Source organism: Micromys minutus (genome assembly GCF_963924665.1).
Source record: "Micromys minutus genome assembly, chromosome: 7".
In the NCBI taxonomy this organism is placed as follows: Eukaryota; Metazoa; Chordata; class Mammalia; order Rodentia; family Muridae; genus Micromys; species Micromys minutus.
In genome coordinates, this window is record NC_137976.1 from 59,300,623 (window position 1) to 59,317,307 (window position 16,685).

The window sequence follows — 16,685 nt, forward strand, 5'->3', positions numbered from 1 at the left end:
AGCTGAGGGGTGTCAGAGCTATACTTCCAGAAGAATTTGCTCACTTCAAAGAATGAGAAGTGTGAACTGACAGGGTATCTTGTATCCTCCAGGGATCTGCCCAGAGCAGCACACAAGGCCACTTTCTTTCTCTAATGTCCAGGCAGGGAAAGTTTCTTTCTAAACCAACACGGGAAAACCCAGCCTGTTGAGATGCTTCTCAGAGGATGAGGATACAAGCTGAGCCTGGCAGGCATCTGGAATTTCACAGTAAGTGATGACTAGACTTAACTGGAGAGACAGTAAGTTATGCTGGCTATCAGTTTTCTCAAACACTTATAACCTGGTAGAAAAGTCTGCCGCTGTGTGGATTTAAAGAAATGTGTTTAAGACAGGAATGCAACACCTGAAATTCTGCTTACAGAACTTCCATTTTCAAAGGCTTTTCTTCCTAAGCTGACCTGAATCGCTCAGCAACCATCACATTCTGAAAACTGTGCTGGTGATGTTAAAGACAGACCCTTACACTATACAAGAAACGCATCAAGTGCTCAGTGAAACCACACTGTGTTCTTAATCAGGCTCAACTTAGGAAATGTCTGCTCTTATCAAAAGTATTATGAGAAAAATACAAGCACCCATTTAGGGTGCACACGGTCCCATCACACCTCATCTGATGAAGCGTTCCTGTGGTTATGTGATGCGCCAGACACACATCAGTCTTCAGATCGATAATGGCAGAACTTAAAATATTTACTTCAAAGAAGTCTAAAGTTCTTGAAGATCTGACAGCAAAGCTGTCAAATGGGAAAACTATGATTTCAAGCAAAGTTTCGTAACAAAGTGTAGAGGAAACCACATTAAACATAACTTATATTCCTTGTCATAAAAATACCAACATTGTAAAAAATAAATGAGTGTAAGTGAAGGATGCTGGGGGAGGACATTTCTTTGTTCCCTTCTTTATGAGAACAGTCTTGAGATAACATTAAATAAAAGAAAAATAATTTAAGTGCGTAAAATACTCAACACTGAAACAAAGCACGCAGATCTACAGGGTCAACAGCAAAGTCAAAATGGAAGTTAACAAAAGCGTCATCTCCAAGGGTACTGGTTTCAAATCACCACTGGTGCACCGTGATAAAGATGGCGAAAATGGAAAGTACAAAACCCAAAAAGGTGGAACAAATAAAAGATGTAGAGCTGATGTAACGAATGTTAGTCTCCAAAAATTAAAACTGTCTGATGTGTAACTCAAACCATCATTCTTCATAAGTGTGTGTGTGTATATATATATATATATATAAAAGCACTATTTATTGTAACATGCTGTATTATTTTAAGACAAAGTATACATATATAAAAAAAACATTCGTGGTATAAGGATAAAGTCTGTAGTTTATTTAGATTTTGAAATGCAACAAAAAATTTCCCATCAGTCATCTAGCTGAAAAAGAGATTGCAGTTACTGGAGTCAGTAAGTACTTCCGCTTTGTAAAACTGTCATGAGCAGTATTCACTTAAATGTAACTTAAGTAAGCAAGGAAAATGCCCATTTCTTTAGTTTCTTGGGATACTGTTTAATTATCCAATCTATCAAGAGTCCAGAAAGAGAAGAATTAAACCAGGTTTTACAGTCCAAAGATATCCCAACTTTCTTTTATTGCCAAAAAGCAAAATTGTCAATTACGAGATGATTATGACACAACATATCAAACCTAAAAAAAAATCTATGATTTTTAACTTTGAGAAATCAAAAATACCAGATTAATTCTAAGTGCTCTATGTCAACTGAAGTGTGTAAAATAAAATACATTTCAGCTTTAAAACGTGGAATATACATTTTGTGTAAGCATTATTTTCTTGGGAATGTCATCTACAGAATATTCTTTTACTAAAACTTCAAACCTTGATACTTGCACATGAAAAATCATAAAAAAATATCTAAGTTTACCTATACAAAGAAACTGACACCAATATGCATACTTCCATTGAGAAGTGAATGTTTCAACAATTGTGTGTTTTGGTAAAAGTCTTGAAAGTATGCATACTTTAAAAGTAATTAGGCTTTTAAATAGTGGAGTCTTAGACTATTAGATTTTTATTACTTTTTTCTTCAAAAAAAAAAAAACAAAAACAAAAAACAAAAAAAAAAAAAAAACATGTCAATATAATGCAAAACGAAAACCAAGGGTATATGGCATATCATTTTTAAAGGTGGTTTCTTTTTATTCCCCCCTATAGGACAAACTACTTATTTAAGCCATAATCTCTTGACATTGAAACTTTAAGTTCACTGTCTGTGACGTATCCTCGGATTCCCTGCTGAAGTGCAATACTATGCGGAAAAACTCAGAAACAGTATGAGGAAGTTTCACACAATTACTACGCTCCTAAGAATGTACAATGTTATCAGTTAGGAAACAATTGTGCGAAAGTCTTTTTTTCCTTTTATCTTGGTGTGGGTGAATAGCAAGGTTCTGATCTAAAACAGGTAATGCATTGCTTCTCTAACGGTGACGACACGTAAGGCAGTTCAAGGAATGCGGACTAACCAAATGAAATGCAGTTATTGGATTATCTTGCTATTCTTATCAGCCTGCTATCAACGCACTGCTCTTAGATCTGTACAGCACTCCATTTTACAGAGTAACCCCACTCTTGAGTAATCTGTTCTAAAGTGCCAGTATTATTTACACATATTTTTTAGCCAAAAGTCTGGCCAGTTGTGGCATCTGGTGAAGATGTCATCCCAGCTCTATTATCATTTACATTCACCAAGGGAAATTCTGAAAATTCAGCACTTGTCCCTGGTCCCCGAAGGTTCACCTGTCCATTGGCAGTGCTAAACTGAGTTGCTATTCCAGCTCTGGATCCATGATATGGAGCACGGAAGGGCTGTTCAAAGGAGCTCATTTGGTAAGCCTGGTGGACAGGCTGTGCCTCAGCTTTCTTCTGAGAAGTTACTTGATCCAAAAAGTCTGCTGTTGACGTGGCAGAGGCGTGGTTTGTCTCGTCACCTGAAAAGGGAAACGGGTGCTGTGAGTCACCAACTATTAGTCCAAAGTGGGACTTATCTGGAGTTGTTCTTAGTGGAGAATTCATTCCTGATCGAAAGCTATTGATGGGCATGGCTGCATAGACTTGCTTGTCTATGGAAGAGAATGCTGGCGGATTTGGAAGGGTCTGGTTGTCAGTCACAAAGTTAAGGCTCGGGCTATTCAAATAGGCATCGTTTTGGCTAGTTCTGTCCAACGCCTGCTGCAGAAACTTGGAGTATTCCTGCAGCATGTTAGCTTTATCTGATGAGGATGCTTGGGAGCTTGATCCAACATTCTCTGACTGGGTGACTTCAGGTACATCAGAAGAATTGATTGATATGCTAGAAGTCACTTCAGTATCTGCGACACTGAAGGAAATCTCATGCTGTCCATTAGCTTTGTGGGAATAATGATCCAGCAGAGTCTGCAGGACCTCATCTGGAATAACGTTTTTGTCATGATTGCTCTTAATCTCCACATTTAGTGCCTGGGAATCCAGGATGGATGCTGTGGTGCTTTCATCAATGACACTGGCTACAGCTGCTTGTGTCACAGAAGGCTGAGATGCTATGGTGCCCACATTCAGTGCGTACTCCCTGCTGTTGTTACTTGCAGCTTGGAGATACCGCTTCTTCTTCAGAAACTGCATGGCATCATCGTAATTAGTACTGCTGTGCACAGGTTTGCTAGGCCCCTCCTGTAAGTTATCCACTTGATCGATGTCAGCACTGCCTTCTGAGTCCAGTAATGCCTGCTTATCCACAAGCTCAAACGCATACTTGGAAACTTTGCTGTCTTCATAAGTGGATAAGGGTGAAATGGTTTGACTTTGCTCCAGGGGCTGTTTCAGACTTCTCTTACTATTGATTTTTTTCAGAACCAACTTGGGTGGGTGTATTTCTCCCGACGCGTCTTCTAAATGGGACCCCCCGACTGAAGAGTGAGGCATTTCCACCGCATACTCTGCCACCATGTACTCATCCTTCACTTTAGTGCTTGAGGAGTAGAGAGGCAGAAAATCATTTTTGTCTTTCTTCATGTCAGATTTGTCTAACACACTCTCTTTGTCCATCCCAGATGATTTTTTCTCAGTTTTTTGCCTTTTCTTTTTTGGCAGTGAATTATCTTTTGGTGATGTAGAAAAGCCAGAATCTTCCTCTGATGTCAGAAGGCCACCTTTGATGGCACATCTGTTTAGTTTTTTGTCATGATTTTCATGGCACATACGTTTATGTTTCAATACACGATCTGTTCTGGAAAAATACTGTTGAAATCAGAGGTTGGAAGTGGTATTTTGTTGTTGTTTTTATGTTTGTTTGGTTTGTTTTTTGTAAACAAGGAAGAGAAGAAAAGAAACAAGATAATTAATAACAATATAAATAATTCCAAACCAATTCACTGATCAAGTTTCTATTATAAATCAAATCCGAGCTTAAATCTCAAATGGTTCTACTACTAAATGGTGCCTAACTTGTTGGTGATTTCGAACTGCAGTTAAGGTAGAAGAGTTGGAACTGTCTAACTTACCTGTAAGCAGTATTCACACTGGTAAGGCTTCTCTCCACTGTGAGTTCTTTTGTGCCTTTCCATGTGATATTTCTGAATGAATCTCATACCACATTCATCACAGCGAAATGGTTTTTCACCTAGTACACGATTTAAAAAATTTAAAACAAAATATTGTAAAGTCGTGGACTGCTTTGACAAAAGAAATTCTTAACATAATAAACAAAAAGTCTGCTGTATACTACAGGCTTAAAGAGTCATTGGTGCACTGATGCAATCTAACACAATTCTTGGGTACCAATTTTTAAAAATATCACATCACCCGGAGATTTCATTATTCCTTCATCACGTGCAGCACACACCACAGCACACATGTAGTGGTCAAAGGCAAGCTGCAGGACTTGGCTCTCTCCTACCATGGAGGCCTGAGGGTTTAACTGACTCACTCTCAGTCTTGACAATACACCAACATGGCTCAGCTCCCTACCCTGGGCATGGCTGTTTTATCCTTAGTTCTTTGTTTTTTCTTTTTAATTTTAAATCACTGCTGCTTTTCCGTGTATTGGATGTAGACACATTGCAGAGGTGAGGGACAATCTGAGGCAGTCAGTCCTCAGGCTCTAGGTTCTAAGTATCTCTGAAAAGAGAATCTACTAACACAAAGTACTGGGACAAAGGTTCCTAAGTAAGGTTTGGGGTTGTGTGTGCTCCATGGCACACACATAGTCCTGAATAAAATTTACACCTAAAACTGCAAAACAAAAGTAAGGGTTATCTCTTCCCCTAACTTAAACACAAGTTTAAGTGTCATCTGTGGGAAGAATTAAACTGTCAACTGGACACATGGTTGCTCTCACCCTTTTACTCCCTAGAGATTTCTTAGCTGTAGGGAAACATGACTATGAGTTCAAACAGCTTGTACTGATAAAGACGATGTCTGTGAACAGCAGAGCCAGAGCCATCTTGAATGCTTTCCCCACCACACAGTAACAGTATGTTACTGAACACTGTTACAAATGTTCTTCCCACAAGATCCTCCAGTGGATGTGTGCACAAGGTGTATCTTTCTACTATGTTAATGAAATTATTTCCTTGTAAAAATTTTTTACTTGACTCTTGCATTTTCTTCTTTAGGTAAGGCCATTCTTATGCTATCGATCCCTTCTCTGTACTGGGCTGTCAAATAGCTAAAACAAAATACCCCAAGCAGTACAGGTCCTATGGCCATTAAGTCATCTTCCTACACATACACTGTTTTTTTGTTTTGTTTTTCAAATCTTCTTAAAAATTACAGTGGAAAGATGGCTCAGTGGTAAGTGCTTGCTGCATGAGCCTGGTGTCTCAGAGAACCTGAGTTTAATCCCCAGGGCCCATATGTGAAAGGCAGAAACTGACTCTCACAAGTTGATTTCTGACCTCCACACATGACACTTTGTGAAAGCCAGTTCTCTCTTTCCATTTTGTGGGTCTCAGAGATGCAATTCAGGAAATCAGGCTTAGTAACAAGCACCTTTACCTTCTGAAACATCTCCTGCCTACATTTTCAGGTTTTTAGAACAAAGTTGTAATGTTTTCCTGTTTCTTAATGCTTGTGTTAAATCTATAGTAATGTACATATGTGCACCCTTAGCTATGGACTAATACTGAGAGTGTGCAGAGACATGGCTTATGACAGTTGAAAAGAATGTGGTGCAGTAAGTTGAATGCATGGGCTCTGGCATGTTGTTATGGATGTAGCCCAATACACTTGTAGATGACACAGTACATATTTCAGTGTCAATGGGCTGAGCAGACCAGATCTCTGGGGTCATGGTTCCAGTTCTTTATCAGTTGATTAAAAAAAAATTCTTATGGACAACTTGCTCACTTTTCCTTTCAGTGTTGGCTTGTCTCATATACACACTGAAAAACATCCAGTCTGATGTTACCAAACCTTGTTGTTATAGTGACTTGTTTTTCTTCATTTCTGTTTGCTGCCTGAAAACTCTTCTTTAGCTGTGTTTACTGTGCTATGACTATCTAGAGTGTATGCTTTTCTAATGTTCTGTGTTTCTTCTTACTGATCCTTACATATCAAATATGCCTACTAATCTTTGTCTTGATATAGCCTAACTTTACTCTGGAGTATTTAAGATATTTTACATTAAGATACCCTTTCAACTATTTTGGGTTAAACATAATCATACACTAATTGTTTGCTATTGGATCATTTGATTTGGGGTTAATTAGGTACAGGTTGAGCAACTCTAGCCCAGAATTTTGAAATCTGAAATGTTCCAAACCCCAAACATTCTGAGTGCCAAAGTGAAACAGCCCCACACACAAACCTCTCATAGTAAGTATGCTACACCAAAGTGCAGCCATCTTCAAAGTCTTATCATCTTACCCTTTAGGCTGCATGTGCCACAACAATGAAGTTCATGTTATACTTGGATCCAACCCTAAGGTATCTCATGCAAAAGCAAGTATTACAAAATCTAAACCATTCAATTTTAAACACTTTGCACCTCAAGCATTTAGGGTAAAGGACACTTAGACTGTATCTCTTAGCAATTCTTTTCCTCATATTTGATGATACCAACTATAACTTGCTTTATGATTTTGTCCTTCTTCCCATTTTGCTTTGTTTTGTTTTTTGACACAAGGCCCATGTAGTTCCTGCTGCAGGATGTCCTCAAACTCACACAGATTTGCCTTAGCCACGTATTTAATGTCTCTGCCACTCTCTGCCTTTCCATGTTTTTCTCTTCATCATTGTGCATATGATGTATGTGTAGAAGGTGCACATGTGGAAGTCAAAGGACAACTTTAAAAAGTTGTTCTTCCCACGGTGTTAAGTCAGGGTCTTTCCTGTTCCTGCTGCTGTGCTAAGTACTCCAGGCTAGCGAGACTATGAACTTCATGCCTATCTCCTATCTCCACCTCCTGTCTTACTGTATGAGTGCTGGGATTATCGATGCATGCCACCATGTCTGGCTACTTCACAGTTCTAGAGGTAGAACTCAGGCCATCAGGGTTGTATGACCAGAACTTTTACTGCTGAGCCACGTAACTGGTCTCACTTCCTTGTTTTCATATGGAATCATTTTTAATCCGTCTAAGGAATTGTTCATAGTTCTTAATGTTCTTGGTCTCTGTTCATCTGAATATAATTTTATTCTATCCACACTTTGGATGGATAGTTCCCTGGGTACAGAATTCTACACCTATTTAGAAATGGATCTATAAACATGCCATATAATATCTGATGTCTTTATTATCTCTACTTAAAAAAAATGAGCTAGGGCTTGGGCTATGGTGTTTGTTTAGTGTTTGCCTAGCACACAGAAGGCTAGATCTGGTTTGATCCCCAACACCAATAGAAACAGTGTGGCTGTGTACACTTGTAATTTCAGCACTGCGGAGGTACACAGCAAGACCAGAAATTCTGGATTATTCTCAACCACAAAGAGAGTTCAAGACCAGGGGGACACATGAGAGCCCATCTAAAACAACAATGGATGTTTACTGCCATAGGTGAGTGCCTGCTCTCAGTCCTGGTCACAGACCCTTCCCTTTGCAGCTGCAAGAAGAGCTAATGTAAAAACCCAGAGACTGGAGTCCTCGCCCCCAAATACGATGTCTATATCACCCCTCCAAAGCCCAGGGGATACAGGCATCAATGCTATGCTTACCTTCTTGGAACAATATGGCTATTGTATTCATTTATTTACAGCATCAATGGCTACCTGCCCCAGACTTCCATAAAACCTTGCCTATCAGCTCTCAGTCATAGGTGGGGAGATCTCCATAAGGCCACACCACTCTCTGAGGACCTATATGAGATTTCAGAAATGTGCCCCACACCTGGTCAATTTAATTTCTTCTTAGTGCTTCAGTTGGATTTTAACCAGTCTTCTAGAAAACTATGTGCTGTGTAAGCTTGTATCATACATGTGTGTGATATAACAAGGTAGCTAAGGTGCTGAGACAGTGCAGTCAACAAGGCTCCTGTTGGCCCCCTACACTGCATACTGTACCCTGCCTGGTTTACAGGGTCAGGGATCAAGCGTGGCTTTGGCCTAGTAACACGAAAGCCCAGGCTGGCAGTTTTGCCATGTCAAGACAAGGGCTGGCACTGCTTGGCTTTGGGCTGGCTGACTGACTGCTAAATGTCTTAGAACATTATGCCAAGTACACAAGGGACTGAACACTAAGGCCATGACTGTGACATGAACGTCAAAGAAGCATCAGGACCTTCTATAATCAGCCAGGGCAGCATCTCTAGGTGGTGAGACCCAGCACTTTACAGATGTTGCTGTTGGCCAAAGAGCAAAGACACGTCTGGCAGTAGCCATTAGCAGCCACAAGTGAGCCAGTGGATAAGTTGGCTGCAGTACTTTGAGGCTAGGACACTAGTTTCAAAGGCCTTAGTACACAGTCATAGGTGATGGGGATAGAAGCACTAAACTAAAGTCCACTTACCTAAATTGTTTTCTTGAAGTAAATAATAAAACTTTGATTCCAGACCTTTTCTTTTATGTTCCAATTGTAATAGAAAAAATAAATCTAAACCTAGTATCTGCCAAACTTTTAGACTTCCATTTCTACATATTTTAGAAAATATATTAATATAAATTCATCACCCTTCTATTTTTTGTATCACAGCAAGAAATACAAAGTCATATGGTAAATAATGTTAACTCATTAGTAAGAAAATAATCCAATGTTCTTTAAAGGGTGAGGGACTCAATCACTCTATCAATGCAGGTAAGAACACAAGGGAATGTCCAACCTTTTAGAGCCTTAGGAAAATGTAAACACAGAGAGAGCACTGGCTGCTCTGATACAGAACCTGGGTTTGGTTCCCAGCACCACATGATGGCTCACAACTATCTATAACTCCAATTTCAAGGTATCCAATCTCTTCTGGCCTCCAAGAGCACCAGGTGTGCATGCATATGATGCAGACATGCTTATAAACAAAACATCCATACATGTAAAATAAAATTAAAATACCATAATAAATGCAAAGTACAAACTTTTTAGAATGGCCAAAGTAAATAGGACAATGTCAAGAACACAGATCACGTGAACCATGATGGCACACGCCTGCAATCCCAGCACTCAGCAAGACTATGAGCTGAAGCCAACCTGGGCTACATAGAGTAAGAGCCTGTCTCAAAAAAAACACAAATGAATGAATGAATGAATGAATGAATGAGTGATAAAAAGATTTTTCTCTCCACATCTCTACAAGTAACTGACAATCCTCAGAGGTTTTTATAAAGTATAATAAATCTTCCCATGTACTACTTCTTAATGGTTCCTGCTTATTCCACTCACTACTTATGAGAAGTCAACCTGCAACCCAGCAACTCTAGCTAAGTTCACTACCCTTACTGTGCAAACCTTTACTACCCTTGCCTACTTTCAACTGTTATTTAAAGGAAGGTGATAAGCTCATTTTTCCACCAAAAGACTTCTTCTAACACATGGATGAATACACGCAGTGCTAAGAATTTATCTCAGCAACTGAATAATTCAATCTTGTCCATTATATAGTGAGTAGGCAATAACTCGAGTGAGAAGGGAAGCAGAACTACTGGTTTATAGACAGGAGAAAGTCTGGACACCTATTTGAGTAAAAAAGGCAGATAAGCCTTTCCTTTAAAAGAATCACATATGGCCAGGCTTGGTGGTCCACATAATCTCAGCACCTAGAAGGCAGAGGCAGGCAAATCTCTGTTGAGTTTTGAGGCCAGCCTGATTACATGGTGACTTCCAATGGCAGCCAGAACTAGATAGTAAGACCCTGTCTCAAATACATCATACATACATACATACATACATACATACATACATACATACATACATAGTTTCAATGTGTTATAAAAATACAGACCCATCCCAGATGAATGAACTAAAGAAACCATTCACAGTAGACATACATACATACATACATACATACATACATACATACATACATAGTTTCAATATGTTATAAAAATACAGACCCATCCCAGATGAGTGAACTAAAGAAACCATTCACAGTAGACATACATACATACATACATACATACATACATACATACATACATACATACATAGTTTCAATATGTTATAAAAATACAGACCCATCCCAGATGAGTGAACTAAAGAAACCATTCACAGTAGATATTCAGAACCCATCATTAAATGATCTAATTCACGTGGCCAGAAAGATGGCTTAGTGGGCAAATGTTGTGGTGTCTGACAACCTGAATCTCACATTCATGAGGAAGAAAATAACTCATACAAGTTTTCTTCTGACTTCCACAGAGCTACAGCATGTACATACCTCTCTTGCCCTCTTACAGAAGAAATAAAACATCAAGAAGTTTGGCATAGCCTTTTTATTCCAACAGCCCAATGAGTTGAAATATCCAATAAGTTCAGTCAGATAAATACTATGAGGGTGAGAATGGCAGGAGAAGACGAGGAATATAACCCTCAGTACCCGCCTAAGATACAGGGTGTTTAGTTCAGTCCCTGATAAAGACAGGACAATGGGTGGGCTAGAGAGATGGCTCAGTGGTTAAGAGAGAGCACTGGCTGTTCTTCCAGAGGTCCTGAGTTCAATCCATAATATCTACATGTAGGATCACAAACTTCCAGGAAACCTGGTACTACTCTCTTTTGGCCTCCTCATTCACCATGCACGCAAATGGTGAAAAGATGTATACAGGTAAAACACTCATATATGTACAAAAATAATTTTAAAAATAATTTTAAGAGGCAAGAGACATGATATAATCAAGGAAGTAGCTATAACTGACAGAATTTAGATGTGAAGATTTATAGAAAATGATGAAAGGGGGCATCACAGCTTCAGCTGTGAACTTGACACACTTGGAAAGGTAACTGCTTCAGTCAGATTGGCCTGTGGTGCATTTTTTAAATTGCTAGTTGATATAGAAAACCTAGTCCACTGTGGATGGGGCTACACCTAGGTAATGGGCTCTCTAAGAAGGCAGTTGAGTAGTAAGGGAAGCAGAGCAGAAAGCAGGAGCTTCCCCTCCATCATAGCACTGTGACTTATAAGACAAATAAACCCTTCTCTCCTCAAGTTGCTTGTGGTCAAAGTGTTGAGTTCATAGCTAGCCTGGTCTACAGAACAAGATCCAGGACAGCCAAGGATACACAGAAACCCTGCCCCCCCCCCCAAAAGTGGGGGGGGGGGTCAAAGGATCTGGTGTTTGGTTAATAGGGTTGAAGAATCAAAACAGATCAGCATTCAGCATCATCACCAACATGAAACATGTGCTTCCCACGGAAAATAGATGGATGTGAGTTAGTTGGAGCTGAAGAATTGGCTGTGATAACTAACAGACCAGCCTCACTGAAGCAAACTCTTCTGCAAAGTGTTCGTTGAGGCCAAATACAGAGCTGTGGTCCCTATGTGACTACAGCAGAGTATCAAATACAAGACTGGTTCTGGCAGCATGAAGCTACAGTACTGAAGGCCATCAAGGGAAATGGTCAGAAGAAAAGCCAAGAGAAGTCATTGGTGAATGAGTAGCATCAGTTGCTCTTAAGATCCCTGGAAACTGAAGATCTAGAACTATGGGGTAACAAACTACAAAAGCAGCAGATATGGAGTGGAGCTGGCCTGAGCATACCTAGAAAGCTGAGTGTGCTGAGGATGGCAGAGCTAGAGGTGAACTACTCAAGCCCTTTGGGATCCAGAAGATCATGAGTAAGTCCCAGATGTCAAACATTAACTATTTACACAGTTCAATTTTAGTTCTGCTTGGATTTGAATTTAACTGTGCCCTAGTTATTCTCTCCTAGAATAAAAACATATCACTTATTTGGGTTTTTTTAGTTTTAAAAGAGATTGACTTTTAAATCACTGGAATTTTTTAAAAACCGGTACTTTTAAAAAGCATCTTATATTATGATACTAATATGAGACTTTGAGAATAAGAAAGGAAAGGTCATAGCTTTAAGAAGAGGTCTGTGTGCCAAAACTGACAAAGTGGAACAGCGCAGTTAGTTTCATCTCTGAACATGAGACAAGGAAACATCCACTGAGGAATTGTTTCTATCACACAGAAAGCTCAGTTCACTGTGGATGGTGTCACACCTGGGCAGGTAGGCACGAGCTGTATAAGAGAGATAAATGAGGAAGCCAAATCCAGCAAGCCAGTAAGCAGTGTTTTCCTCCATGGGCTCTGCCTCAGTTCCTTCCTTGAGTTCCTGCCTTGGCTTCCCTTGATGGTGGACTGTAACCTGTACTGAAATAAGCCCCTCTCCTTACTCAAACTGCTTTTGGTCAGTGTTTTATCACAGGACAAAAATAACTTAGAGAAGAGGTAGAATCACTGAATCATAGGTTCTCACAGAGAAAAGAGAATCTTAAAAGCCAGGTATTATCAGTGTGAGCAAACATGGCAGGTCTTAGAGCCAGGAAACAGAAATTACAAATACCAGAGTTTAGTAACCATCAATGTAAGGAGGAACCTTGGCTGCAATGGGATAAATGACAGGGGCCAGGTGTAAAGGCACGCACACCCAAACATTTGTAAGCTAGAAGCAGGTAGATCTCTTAGAGTTCAAAGCCAGCCCTGTCTACATAGTTTCAGGCCAGCTGGAGGTACACAACGAGAGCTCTCTCAATAAAATATATGAATGGATAATGAATGAATGAATGAATGAATGAATGAATGAATGAATGAATGAATGACAGGAATGTCAACAAAGCAGAGGCCTAAGAAGTGGGAGAGGAAGGGGAGAAGTAAGATAGCACACCTTTCCTATAAAAACTAGACAGTAAATATATTAGACTTGATGTTCCAAGAAGTAATCGAACATATTATGATACAAATATAAAAAGATAAACTTCTATAAGGTTTTTACTAATAAAGTTCAAACCATAATATGAAAAGACTAGAATTCTCTTTTATGGTGGGAATAAAAAGCTCAATGAAAAGTTAGCACTGAAGAGCGCTTCCTTAAGACTATTTTAAATGACAATGCCAATAATCAGTGCTAACTGTAATCACCATAGCATATGACTTTAATCCCAGCACTTGGGAGGCAGAAGCAGTCAGATCTGAGTTTGAGGACAGCCTGGTCTACACATGGAAACCCTATCTGAAGAAGTAAAAACAAATAGCAAAACATTAATGTGATTATGTTTTCCATCTTTATGAAAACTTATCACAAAGTATTGGTATCAACCCATGAACATACAATATATAAACTGAAAGGAATTTATAAAATTATAGTGAATTCCTGCTACCTGGACTTTTTACATTATATACGACAAATTGACAAAAGATTGGGTGAAGTTGTTCATTTAGATGAATTCAGAAACACAGACATTTCCTTTGAATCACTATCCAGAAGCTAATGGAACTTGAGTTGGATTTCAATCCACAGGGCCTGAAGAGACTGTCCTCTCTTCAGATGTTGTTTAAGTTGTAAACTGAGGGTTCCCATGACTCCTACTTCAGTTTTAAAGCTCTTTACTTGTACTTAGCACTTTGCTGTAAAGGATATGGAAGAACAGCCAGATGCAGGGTGAGTCTGGAAGCGTCCTCCATCCTTCTGGAACATGGATGTGTTGACCACCAGAGATCTCTGAGTATTATGCATGCAGGGGCTTTAAAGAGGGTTCAGAACCCTTGAAGCTGGAAAGAGTGGTGAGAATTGAAGGCTAATCAAGGCCTGATGTTTTTATGAATAGCCTCGCCTTGAACCTATCTAGGGTCCCAACAAGAATCACCCCATAAAACAGAAGAGGCTTCTGGGTTAGGAAATGCCCAGGAATTGAAGAGCTCTGTCTGCTGCAGGGACAGAAGACATTTAGTATTACCATCACTGAAGAGGGGGCAGGGATTTGAGGCACTGTCAGGAATCAGAGTCAAAAATTCCAATATTGACACAAAAGATACTGAGTAATTCCAGTCCTTCAGGAAAATACAAGGATTTTGGGAGCTGCTTATCAGAACCAAGAGGCAGAGACAACTCTTACACTATAGCAGTTACTGGTGGTATTCAAGAAAGTCAGTGCCAAGTTTACAGTGACTGAAGAATGGAACAGAAGCAAGAACACTTTTAAATCTCACAGTTTAAATGAACTAATGCCATATTGACTGAAATCTCAGTCAGACTTTTTTTTTTTTCTCCTTTTAAGATTACTTTCAAAAAGTGGAGAAAATATTTTGGTCTAACCTGAAGTGGGTCTGTCAAGTTTTGTTATAGCTAATGGTGGGAGCATCTAGCAGGAAAAAAAAAAAAGAGTTTGGGCAGTAGAAGCCATTTAAAGTCAGTTTTGAAAATTAGCTTTTGCTTAAGATTGAAAATGTTTCTTAATACACTCAATTTAGCATTACAAAGGAAAGCACTTTTGTGGCAAAATTACTTCACTGGCAGCAGTTGAGTCCCGAAGTATAGATTTAACCACTGTCACACTGTTACACGGGAGAAGACTCACCCCACATCCAGCTGTTCATCTACATCCTTTACAGCAAAGTGCTGAATTTTCTGAGTTCTGTGAATTATAAAACTGAAGTAGGGGTCATGGGAACCCTCAGTTTACAACTTAAACAACATCTGAAGAGAAGACAGTCCCTTCAGGCCCTGTGGATTGAAATCCAGCTCAAGTTCTGTCCAATTATAGGACACAGATGTGTCCTGGGAGATAGAAAAAGGGTGGGGGAACCCCTTTAATTTGTAGTGCTAGGTATTGACCCTAAGACTGTTTGCTTCCCCCCCTTAGGTTTGTTTGTTTGTTTGCTTGCTTAGAGACATGGTTTCTCTGTAGAGCCTTGGCTGTCCTGCAACTCAAAGATCGGCCTGCCTATGCCTACCGAGTGCAGGGATTAAAGGTGTGTGCCGTCACAGCCTGGCTCCTTTTGCTTTTTTCATTGTCAGTGCTGGGGACCAAGGTCAGGCCTTGATTTCTGTTAACCCTCAATGCTGGGTTTTATTTAAAAATCCATTTCAAAACATTAAGCTCTCTATCACAGGATGGGTGGGAGTCTGAAAAATCACTGCCCTTATAATATTTAAATTTCAATTCCTTTGGATTAAACTGTTATAAAAATTCACCCATATTTGTTCTTCCTTTGAAATATGTTTCATATTAATTTTGTTCACCTATGAACAAAGAAACCTTAAGTCAAAGGAGAATGAAAGCTAAACTTTTTACACCAGGGCAACATAAATTATAAGACATTCTCAAACACTCCAATGTGGGCTGAAATGATGACATTAAAGTATCTTTAGAACAGAAGAGTAACTTGGCAGAGATTTAAAATTGTCAAAGACTCCAGAAAAAAAATGAGAATAACCTCATAAGAACTTGTATTTATTCAATGACTCTAAGTTATCTTTTTTCACTATGATTATGCCCAAATCAGATAATTTGGCTCTTTTTTTTTTTTCTTGGTAAAAACTAAAAAAAACGAACAAAAACAAAACCCATAAAATTTAAGGCTAAATGTTATTTAAAAGCCAAATGAAAATCTTTATTGACAATGGGAAGTCTCTGTCAACCCATCTAAACGTCTGTCTGCAAACCCATGTTAAGACATGGGTGCCAATGGCCCAGTAACCCAGGCTCTGACACAGCAGTCTAGTAGCTACCAGAAATGCAGCTGCAGGATGGAGTTTGAGAAATCATCAAGTGTGTTAGCTCAGGAAAGGAGAAGGATTTGTCTTGTCTGACACCTGACACCTGATTTGTCTTTTCTGAAGGCACTCAGACAACTTGAACAGAAAATGTCTTTAAACTGTTGTCAGAAGTAACTATAAAATGTGTCATTTGTTAAGCTCTTACTGAAAATTAGTTGCTTTCCTGTTTTGCTGCACTAACCTATGGTTTCTAAGCTGTCTCATTTTCAAACTCAAGTAGTACTACAGCCTCTAGCTGGCTTATTGTTCTGAAAGGAATATTACTGCATGACTAAAGATAAATATGGTTAATATGTTGGCAATCTGAATAAATTGTAAGAAAAATGTTAAATATTAAAGTCTCGTATTAGTTACAAATAACAAAATATCCCCAATAGCTCCACAACTTCCATTATTCTAAACAATGCTTTATAATATAAACAATGTTTTATACTCTTCACAGGAGAAATCTGATACTTGCTAACTTGACATCAAAATTAGCCAACATAATTCTAA

General features: G+C 39.1%; 1 protein-coding gene across 7 annotated transcripts in view; it reads right to left on the reverse strand.

Moving 5' to 3' along the window:
• Positions 1-1,134: 1,134 nt before the first annotated feature.
• ZNF148 (zinc finger protein 148) overlaps positions 1,135-16,685 on the reverse strand; it is a 102,107-nt gene continuing 86,556 nt past the window's right edge. For all 7 annotated transcript variants that reach the window (XM_080919129.1, XM_080919128.1, XM_080919134.1 and 4 more), the window contains 2 exons: positions 4,548-4,666; positions 1,135-4,284 (listed from right to left, as the gene is read on the reverse strand). In XM_080919129.1, coding sequence (XP_080775255.1) covers positions 2,686-4,284; positions 4,548-4,666 — 1,718 coding nt within the window. In that variant the 3' untranslated portion in view covers positions 1,135-2,685. The remainder of the gene's footprint in view (positions 4,285-4,547; positions 4,667-16,685) is intronic.